Source organism: Monopterus albus, unplaced genomic scaffold (assembly GCF_001952655.1).
Source record: "Monopterus albus unplaced genomic scaffold, M_albus_1.0 scaffold71.1, whole genome shotgun sequence".
Classification (NCBI taxonomy): Eukaryota; Metazoa; Chordata; class Actinopteri; order Synbranchiformes; family Synbranchidae; genus Monopterus; species Monopterus albus.
Genome location: NW_018127951.1, coordinates 247,919 through 258,908, shown reverse-complemented (window position 1 = coordinate 258,908; position 10,990 = coordinate 247,919). Strand labels below are relative to the sequence as shown.

The 10,990-nt window shown below is 40.8% G+C and overlaps 3 protein-coding genes across 3 annotated transcripts; all 3 read left to right on the top strand.

Moving 5' to 3' along the window:
* On the top strand, positions 1–3,719 carry LOC109963223 (claudin-4). The gene is made up of 2 exons (XM_020605572.1): positions 1–156; positions 2,651–3,719. Exon 2 carries the CDS (start codon positions 2,800–2,802, stop codon positions 3,469–3,471), a length of 672 nt encoding a protein of 223 aa, XP_020461228.1. The 5' UTR covers positions 1–156; positions 2,651–2,799; the 3' UTR covers positions 3,472–3,719.
* Positions 3,720–6,626: 2,907 nt separating this feature from the next.
* Positions 6,627–7,698, top strand: LOC109963262 (claudin-3-like). Its single transcript, XM_020605627.1, has one exon. It carries the CDS (start codon positions 6,691–6,693, stop codon positions 7,345–7,347), a length of 657 nt encoding a protein of 218 aa, XP_020461283.1. The 5' UTR covers positions 6,627–6,690; the 3' UTR covers positions 7,348–7,698.
* A 2,111-nt stretch (positions 7,699–9,809) lies between these two features.
* Positions 9,810–10,984, top strand: LOC109963218 (claudin-3-like). The gene has a single exon (XM_020605566.1). The coding sequence runs from the start codon at positions 9,939–9,941 to the stop codon at positions 10,584–10,586; it is 648 nt and encodes a 215-aa protein (XP_020461222.1). The 5' UTR covers positions 9,810–9,938; the 3' UTR covers positions 10,587–10,984.
* The last annotated feature ends 6 nt before the right edge of the window (positions 10,985–10,990 follow it).

Below are 10,990 nucleotides of genomic sequence, written 5' to 3'. Positions count from 1 at the left end.
ACCACTAACTGTATGTTTTCCAGGACTGCCGTTCGACTGCCCCTGTTAATACTGGCACGTACTCAATAACTAGGGCTCCCTCAGACACACACACAGCTGTATGAAGGTGCAAATCAAGACCCTGGAAGCTAATTCAGATTTCACAGCCACACAGAGGTAAATGCAAAGATGTAACACAAAACACAACATGTAATATTTTACATGTTTCTATTAAAACTCTACATTTGGTGCAGTGTGTTTAGATCTCATAGAAAGTCAGCTGAAAAGAGCAAAAATCAGGACAAGACTGTTGCCATTAGTCAACAGCAACACCTACAGTAAATGTTTGCCTTGAGCCAAATCACTGGTTATGCATGTAATATTGTTGTGTTATATGTTTTATAAACCTGAATGGTTTATGGTAACAATACTGCCAGAAGTGACATGTTGATTTTTCAGTGTATTTTCTTGCTTTTGCACTGTCATGTATTTACATTGTGGAAAACTTGTTAGCTGGGTGTTATGAACAAAGCATGCTCAGTTAACTGTTACTTCATAAAGGGTAAAAAAACTGTCCACGCCTATATAGACACTCCTCCATCAAACACACCAAATGGTTTCCATGATGCAACAGCCAGTCATATACACTGAATCAAGTTCTGTGTGGTTTTATCTGCCTTTATCTGGTAATCCACAGAGTTACATTGTGTTCCTCTGTGAGGGGTGCCAAGACATAAATGTGATTTTTCTTGGAAACTCGGAACTCCCTAATTTAGAATTTGGAAAGGCATCAGAAGGCTGCCATGTGTGAAAACAAACCTGCACCTGTTCAAGTACCCCTTCATAGCAAGGCAAGGCAAGTTTATTTATATAGCAACCTTTCCTGCACAAAGGCAATTCAAAGTGCTTAACACAATGCACACAGATAAAACGTTGAAAATGGATTAAAAAAAATGTCGACAGAAAGATAAAACATTAAAATGCATGTACAGATAAAACATTAGAATGCAAATTAGATCAAACATTAAATGTCAATAAAAAGCAACAGGAGTCAGGAATATTCAAATAAGTAAAACAATGGTAATCGACAATAAAGTCTTCTCATGTAAACACTAAAGCTTCTTTTGTAAACATCTGATATCAGAAATTCACACACACTAATCCACACTAACTGAGCAGATGCAATCAAAATCTTAATGCAGGGCGTTTTCTGCAAATCCAGGCAATCAACACAACAAAGATAGGATGCAATAATGGCTCCCCCTGCCAGCAATAGCAGACCTTTACAGTAAAATACACAGAAACAATGTTAAGATTCCGGACAGGTGTGTGTCTGTGTTTGTGCAGGAGGTTGGGAAGGTGTGTAATGTGTGTACATGTGTGTCTGTGGAGGGAGTTAACCACAGATAACAGAGATCTTCATTCTATCCGCCGACCCCAGGTGACCCCTGTTAATTAGAGAAAAGCCTGTAATGACAGAGAGCTCACCTGTCAGCAGTTCTCAATGGGCCTGTTGTCTAACAGAAGATATTTAAGATGTTTTAGGAGCTATTCCATTTTGAGGTTTTTCTTTTCTTATTTGTAAAGTATTAAAAATGATAAAAGGCCAATAACAGCTGTGATAACCTATTTTGTTTGACAATGCTTTTTCCTTCTACATCTTACTTTGCCTTTTTGAGTCAATTTTCTGTTGAGAATTTAAATGAACTTGCTTAGATAAAAAATATTTTAACCTAAAAATAAATAGGCACTCTGTCTTTGGAGGTTCCCAAAAGAATCTTATACAAAAGGGGTATTTACAGAGGGGATTAGTTACACAGATGACCTACTATTAAGTCCCAGGTATGTATGTATATAACATTTGAATCTGCTTATTCCAGGTCATATACTACAAGGCTGCTCTTTACATTTTTGTTTATTTGAATATGTAACCGTGTACCCTCAATTTTAAGAAAAAACATCTCAAACATGCAGTCTGGTAATGAGGTCTGTAAGATTATACAGAGAGTGTTTTCCCCCTCCAGCAGTGATTTTGTAGCTGACCAACAAAAACAAGGCCTGTCATTGTTACACATGGAGATCTCATTCAGATGGTGATTCAGCATTTTTCTTCAAGGTTGTCACATGTCACAGATACACAGATACGTACCCTTGCTCAAATTCAAAAGACTTTAAAGGAACTTCCATTCATTGAATTGCTGTCATTCACTACAACAGTGGCGCTTGAAGCCGCTCATGTCAGAGAGTGTAGATGGCAGGATCCATTTTGGGGGGACGTGTGAGATCATGTTAGATGCTTCTTGGGGCCATGAATGTGAAAATAATAAACAAATATTATAGTTACAAAGAATATATTTTACCTTTTTCTTGATTCTTGCATACATTTTATCTGTGCAAATATGGTTTGGATTTACAAACAACACTGGCTTCCAGAATCCATCGTTATCTCTGCTGGTAGATGACACAATGTTTATAGATTTTCATGGATTTTTCATGTGACACCAAGTCTAGTTGGACACAATTTTGTAAAAAAAAAAAAAAATTATCATGTCCCAATGGTAAGTGTAGTGTGAATGTAACCATGATGCCACCTTTTTTGTTGACTCCACCTTCTGTCATCTAAGCCGTATAAAGAAGGTAGAATCTGTTTCTCCCTCTCTTTCTCTCTCAGTAAAAGTCTTACACAGAACTTTGAGTCAATGAGATCCGATAACGCCTTGATCTCCGGAGGTTTGCACCTGCAGACACAGAAGGCCTTCTATCCCACAGAGCCCTGGAAGAGAGTTTTGTTCAGATCCTTCTTCTTCCCCAGCTCCAGCTATGTACTCTGCAGGCTTGGAGATACTTGGGATGATCCTGGCTGTGGCCGGTTGGCTGGGGGTGATGGTGACTTGCGGCCTGCCCATGTGGCGGGTGGCTGCCTACATCGGTCAGAACATTGTCATCTCCCAGATAATCTGGGAAGGCTTGTGGATGAACTGTTCGGTGCAGAGCACAGGCCAGATGCACTGCAAAGTACATGAATCCATGCTGGGGCTGCCAGCAGACTTGCAGGCAGCCCGTGCCTTGGTCATTGTCTCTATGGTGCTGAGTATTGTGGGCATTGGTCTGTCAGTGGCAGGGGCCAAGTGCACCAACTGTAGCAGGGATGTCAGCAGTAAACCACGGCTTGTAGTGGCAGCTGGAGTAACCTTTGTGGTGGCTGGACTCCTGCTACTGGTGGCTGTGTCCTGGACAGCCCACACCATCGTCCTGGACTTCTACGACCCACTGCTGGAGCAGACAGGGAAGAGGGAGTTTGGTAATGCTCTGTACTTTGGCTGGGCTGCCTCCTGCCTGCTCATTTCAGGGGGGGGGCTGCTCTGTTGCTCCTGCCCACCCAGAAAAGCTACAGCATCGAGTGGTGGTGGTGGCTCTGTGCCTCCCCAGGGGGCCTACACAGCTGCCAAAATCATGTCAGTCAATGGATATACCAGAAGAGACTATGTATGAAAAAGTGACGTGAGTGCAGATGACAATACAGTAACAATCCTTATTAAGTTTGTAGAAAGTAGATGGATGTTTGGTGGTATAGATGCTAGTGCAGCATATTGGGCTTAAGCATTAAATCTCAATGTTTGATTGTGTGTTTTCATTATAACCAATATTCTGTAGTGGTGTACATCTAATGTTACTCTGTCTCATTTCAAGTATTATTACATTTTACTTATACCCAGTGATTAAAAAAACATCAAGATGTGTCTGAGCTTCATACATTGCCTATCTAGGTCAATCCTCAATAAGCCAAGTTTTATTAACATTAGAAAGATTATAAAAAAAAGAAGAAACTTATTCAACAGTGTATTACTTTTGAAATGTTTTTATAGTGAAGATGAAGTTTGTAGCTCTGCACTTTAGTGCTACAAAGTCAGAAAATGATGTGTGGATGATGTGTAACAATAATTTATGCATAGGTTCTTTTGTATGCAGAAACAGGGCTATATACCAGCTGCAGAGGTCAGCAGAGTCTGACCAGTAAGTGTCAGTCATGCTGGTGCACACTGAAACTGGGTATTTTGTTTCGGTGTAAATGGAAAAAATGAACAATGGGTGGCTTGTTATAGAAAAGCACCTTATGCTCCCCTTCCATTCCAGCTTGTCCTCCATTTGCGAGAGTGAAACTGAGTCAGAGATAAAAGTCTTCATCTGTAAGGGGATAACAAACACTGTAACTGAGTCCAAGATGAGCTACAAAGATGCTATTGATCGGCTAGTTTGTAGCAGTTTACCTTCTTATGAAGGATTCACAGGAGCAAATGTGTACCTAAATGTTCAGAGTCCCTATTTGCCCACCCAAACAACAGCAGGTAGTATAAAAAAATGTCTATTTGGATTTATTGTACAAAGATGGTAACTTTGTACAATATGGTAGTGCAGCAGGTAAACAGTGGCATTGCTACATTTAGGGCCAGCACAGTTAAGTGACTGATATTGAAAATGTTAAACACAGTGTCAGCCTGTGCTATTCAATAAGACTTGATTTAATGTCATTCTGCACAACATTTTTGCATGCCAGCCTGCTGGATGTTTTTAGCAACGTGAGTGAGCGTTATCCATTTTATAACATTCTACCCACACCTTATAAAAATATAGAGTTACATGGTTTTTGCAAGCAATACTAAAAAAGTATAATAAGCAAAGATACAGGTTAAACACAATTCTTGCTTTCTTAACTTGCTCTTGTTTGAGCAATGAATTTAACGGTCTAATAGGCCTTTAAATAGACTGACAACTCACTTAGAGTGACCACAGACCCTGTTTGCAGGATTGTGTTACTAAGTCCAGCTGTGCAGTCATGTGTTAATGGGGACGTGAAACAGCCCAGTCATAAAATGAAGACAAACCACAAGATGTGCTATAAGAGCACCAGCTCCCACTTAATAACACAACAACAAACATGATGTTATTGTTGAAACTCTCACATTTACTGAACCAGTAAGGTGTGTTCAAGTATGAGCATGTTACCTCACTGCAAAGAGAGTAACAACAATAAATGGCATGTTACAGTAATCATGAATTAAGTGTCATGTTTAAAGGGACAACAAGAGCCAAAGTCACCAAATGATCAAGGTAAAGCAGCTTTTCAGTGTCTTACTCTTGTGTAAACCGATTTATGAAATTAATAAAGATTCTGTGAAGACTCATTTCCAAGAAAGTGTCTTTTCTGTGACACATGCAACAGCTAAATTCAGGTTGAAACCCCTGATACATGATAGCCTTCAGGGCAAAGACATGCACAAGACCTCCTATCCATGTGCACACACGCAGAGATAATTGTTTTGGCTTCTAACACACTGGCTCCCTACACACTCTGTGTTTTTATGACTGTAACCATCATTAGAAACATTTCTGAGACACATGCATGTGTTATTCATACATTTTTCTCCTCAGTCCTGTGTACCTTACACATGCAGAGACTGGGTATTTAGAGGAGCGTTGTGTTGCTTGTACTGAAGTTCCTGCATGCGTTGTCACTTATTAACTGCTGAGGGCAAACAATGTGACAGATTCCATTGAATGTCAGCGCTGATGGGAAAAATTGCTTTTAGCATCACGTAGCATCACACACCTTAAAATTGTTGCCTGATATTTCATCATCTTGTGGTTTCTAAATGACATTTTAAAGTGTTGTTCTGAGATTTGCAGCTCTGTTTTATGTGGGGAAGGAAGATTAACATGTCAATCTGCAGTACCAAGGTGAAATAACATTATAATCATTATCACCCATTCATGAAGGAATTCTACTGAAAATATTCAACATATCATGTTTCAAAAAGATATCTGAAAGAACATACCTATCATCAGTATTTCTAACTCAATATTTATGAACACTCCAAAGTGAGGTACTGTTTTTTCTTCTGCTCATAATGCTTGATTCCTCAGAATTTCTCTCTCAAGCCTGCAGACAAAAACAATATTCTTATCTTAAGCCTGTAAAATATGATGGTTTCCTTAACTGGAAACCTTTAGACCTTCCAAAGAACTTGGAGTGGTAATTTTATCAGATTTGTTGGTAGGATACAGAGTAATATGAATAATCTCTTGAGACAATAACAGTACTCCCACTGGCTTCCAAAAAAGCTGTGCCTACCTATTTAAACCACTTTTCACCATTTCCACCTCTTTTCCTTCTCCTCAGCTTCAATCAATAATTTCATATAAGTAAAGAATAATTAAAGCAAAATATGATTCACAACCTTTATGTTCAACTTGAGGTCTTAATAACACAAACCATAAAAAGATTAAATGTTTTTATCATGATTCAATCCTGAATCCTAAACAGTATAATGAGAAGTGTGCTCCACTTTCAGTCATTCCACAGATCTTCACCATGTCTGTTATCCTTTAACTACTACGACCCTAAGATACAGACCCTCTGTTTACTCTCCCCTCACCCAAACATGGAGGAGGGTTACCAGGGCCAGGGAGGTTGAATGATTAAACTGGAGGTGGTTACATGCTAAGGCTGAGTTTTTGGATATTCAAACAAGGTGGGACAGAAGATAATTTGAACTATTCCCTGGCCAATACCCATGCGACTCCACCTTCTGTTCTATAGAAATCTGCTGTTTATATGAGGAGTCAGCAGTCCAGAGCATACACACTCAATCAGCTTCTTACTACTGAGATAAAAAGGACATCTCTGCACTTTGACTCACTTATAGCTCAGACATGCCTTCAGTCGGACTGGAGATACTTGGAGTGAGCCTGGCTGTCCTGGGATGGATCGCAGCCATCATGTCCTGTGTCTTACCCATGTGGAAAGTGTCAGCTTTCATCGGGGTGAACATAGTTACAGCCCAGACGACCTTGGAGGGCATCTGGATGAGCTGTGTGGTCCAAAGCACTGGTTTTATGCAGTGTAAACCCTATGACTCCATGTTGGCTCTAGGTGCCGACCTTCAGGCTGCTCGTGCTCTCACTATCATCTCCATCGTGCTGGGCATTATGGGAATCATGGTGGCCCTTGTGGGGGCAAAGTGCACCAACTGTGTGGATGAAGAGACAGCCAAGGCTCGGGTGATGATAGCTGCTGGGGTGACCTTCATCTTGGCTTCTCTGACCCAGATGATCCCGGTGTCATGGTCTGCCCATACTATCGTTGTGGAGTTCTACAGTCCAGTCATACCTGAGGCACAGAAGAGGGAGATAGGTGCAGCTCTGTACCTGGGCTGGGCTGCAGCTTCATTTTTACTCGTTGGAGGGGGCATCCTCTGCTCTAGTTGCCCCTCACAACCTGAGAGATTGTATAGGCCTCCATCAAAGATGACATACCCCCAAACCAAGTCAGCTGCCCCAAGCGGTTACGATAAAAGAGACTACGTCTGAACTTCTACCTACCCATTTCCTACACCTTTGCCATCATGTATGTATGTCCTTCTGAATAGACCCTACATCAGACTTGTTTTCCTGTATGTTTTGTGTGCAAATGTGTTACTGCTGGGAGCACCAAGGCTAAGAACTCTATGTTAGTGACATGGTGTGTCTTGTGTTTTATGCTTCATAATAATTGTACTGTATAATGTATGATCAAATTTAGAGAAGAGTTGAATCTGTAACTGTGCTTTTTTTACTGCATTGTTTGTTTTTTTTTCATCATAAAGCTATGTTTTTTTAAAGAACATAGCATTTGAGGTGATCACATCTCTATAGACCCATGGAAAATGATTTTGTACAATAAACCCAACAGCATCAGTTTCATGCGCACTGCAGTGGTTCTCTCTTCTTTGCCCTGAATCATGCTGTGCATTTATTTGATGGTAATAAAATGAATAATAAAATGTTTATTATGAAAAAAAAGTTAATTTTACTTTTAGGTGAAAATGGGAGCATTTGTTAATTACATGTGTTGGGTGAAATTTTAAGGATTTGCTGTTTAACTTGGTTGCTTCAAAACATGATTATTTACATATTTACATATACACCCCTCAGTCAGTGTTCATGAGGAACTGTATAGTACTTATTTGGACTTAGGGGCTGGGCCAGCACCAATAAATGGCTCAAAAAACTACTGGTAAAATAAAATAAAATAAAATAAAATAAAATAAAATATGGACCTTCACATCCTTTGTTTGATAAAGGCTGCAGTGGCTCCCTATTTGTATAGGGCTGCTGGGCACTGATGGCTGTGGCCTTGCTGGAGATGTCGCAGATATAATGCCTAGTTCACACAGGTGAGAGGGTAATAATTCTGTTTCCACAAAATGTGAATATGTAATATACAGTAAATATCACAGAGAATGTTTAATAACAATGTTGACTGTTAAAATATGGAATATATATATAATTTATGAGATTAAAGGGCCACAGCAATAGCAGTAGCTCTGGGAAGCTGTGACAGTTGTTGTCAAAAACTACCACTGTGCTTGAAATAGTTTCTTTACCATGAAAATGTTTGAGAAAAGCCCTGTGACAGCAGTGAATGAATGCTGCTGAATCAGCATTCATACAATAATTACACATACCTGACCCCTTGTAACAGGGGATTTTAATCAGTCCCCCTGTGGTATTAAAATAGTGCCCTTCCAGTCTATCCACCATACAGTGGTCCTCAGGTTGCTGTTTAGTCACAGTGGTGGTCCCTGGGTCACAGTCTGTTGAAAACCCCTGGTGTATACAAATCATAAGATTATGAGGATCAAAACGTTTTACCGGATGTACAGTCTGGAAGTGGACGGGGGGACACCGGAGCACTGGAGTTGCGGTGTGGAGGGGAAAAAGTCGGTGAAAGTGGGACAAAGGTCAAGGTCATAAATCAGTTTTTGAGATTTGCGTAGGCCTATTTCTCTCTCTCCTCACCATTAGTCCGGTGCCTCTTTCACAGCACCTATTCACTTGACTGTCTCCCATACGTCTTTTGGCTCTATGATAACAAGAACTGCTGCTTTGTCAGCTTCTCCACTCTCAGCTATCTGGACTGCCCTCCCAAACAATAGATCCATTTTATGTCAGAGGGGGAAACTGAGGGGACTGCCAGCACTGGTCCACAGAATGCTACAGGATAGGGAAGCATTTCCAGGGAGACAGTCCCAGCACTCAAGAATTTCAAGGGCATTCTGCAGACAGTCAGAGTCATTAAGCTCCATCAAACACAAAGATGTTATCAGGTGAAAACTTTGTGATTCTATGACATTTTGACGTCAACTGAAGGGATTTATTCTCTGCGAGGTTAATTAAAGTTCCCTTATCTTTGGTCTTATGACCTTTTTAAAACATTTGTGTATGAATATACAGTCAGTCTGAAAGTGAGCATCCTGCAGCCCTGGCAGGTTTAGAAAGGCAAAGTTTTCAGCAGTGATAACCAGGTTAGGAAAATACTGAGGAACAGGAGTCAGGCATTCTTTAGTTCTTAGTCATTTTTAAAAAGTAGCATTAAGACTGAAAGAGTTTATCAGCAATTATTAAATGTAAATGTTATACACAGGTGCTAAAAGGTAAGATTAATTTACAGTGTCTTCCATTAGCATGATTTTAAAAAACTGTTTGACAACAAAGATAAATCGACTTTTTCTGGAATAACACTAATTAGCCAACCTTATTTTCAGTCACACTATAAACTACCATAGGAGTGTTCACTTGGTTATGACAACACGTCCTTTCGGCTGTAAAAGGCCTCTTTGTAGACAGGCCTGCTGTGAAGCCAGTCATGTAAGCTGATAGCAGAGAGTGCTGAGAGTGTCCAGGTATTTCCTCCCCTTTTAGTGATGTCAGCTCCTTCAAGGACTCCTCCCCTGCACCTGATATGCCTTATAAAGGATACTTGTGAAGTCAGGGCAACAGATCATCACACACTCACAGATGCAAGGCCTGAAATTAACTTAATTAATAGTTGGCTGACTTTTCCACGTTTCAGGTTTTCCTCTGTGATCTCCTCTCAGGTGTGACTCACATTCAGCAGCAGAGGAGGAAGACATTTCAGTATGTCCATAGGGCTGGAGTTGTTAGGCATCTCTCTGTGCATTTTGGGATGGATTATTGCCATTGTGGCATGTGCCGTCCCCATGTGGAGGGTGACAGCCTTCATTGGCAGCAACATTGTGACAGCTCAGATCATCTGGGAGGGTCTGTGGATGACGTGCGTGGTCCAGAGCACAGGCCAGATGCAGTGTAAGGTCTATGATTCCATGCTTGCTCTCTCTGAAGACCTCCAAGCTGCTCGCGCCCTCACTGTCATCTCCATCTTGCTGGCCATCCTGGCCATGCTCATCGCCATCGCCGGGGCCAAGTGCACTAATTGTATTGAAGATGAGGTATCAAAGGCCAAGGTGATGATTATTTCTGGGGTCTTTTTCATTGTATCTGGGATCATGCAGCTCATTCCAGTCTCTTGGGCGGCCAACACCATAATCAGGAACTTCTACAACCCTTTAACTGTCGATGCTCAGCGAAGGGAACTGGGGGCTGCACTTTACATCGGCTGGGCAGCTGCTGCCCTCCTGCTTCTTGGTGGCGGACTCCTCTGCTGTTCCTGTCCACCACGTGAGACTAGATACAAGCCTTCACGTATAGCCTACTCTAACCCACGGTCTGCAGGTGGCCCAGGGTTAGAAAAGAAAGACTATGTATGAATGAAGGTCAAAGAGGAAGAGACTACTGAATTTCAAAGCTGTTCTCCACAAAAGACTGAGGGTGTGCTGAGGAAAAGAGCACAAGGAAACAATTAGATGAATGTGTTTAAATTTACCTTTAAAGTTAAGAATCTCTGTAATAGGCTCTTTATTTTTCAGAGTATGCAAAGGACATTCGACAATTATGTACAATTATGTATTTTTTTTTATAGTCCTGCTTCTTAATGTTTACACCTGAGTAATTGTTAACCTGCCATTATTGCTCCTTAATAAGCCACTACTTATTATCAACAGGATTATATGCTGTAAAGACAATAGTATCATTAAACACCTGTAACAGTCATGACAGAAGAAAACTGTATTCAATGCAGTGCTTAGTACAGTGTGGTAAAGGTGGGGATGGG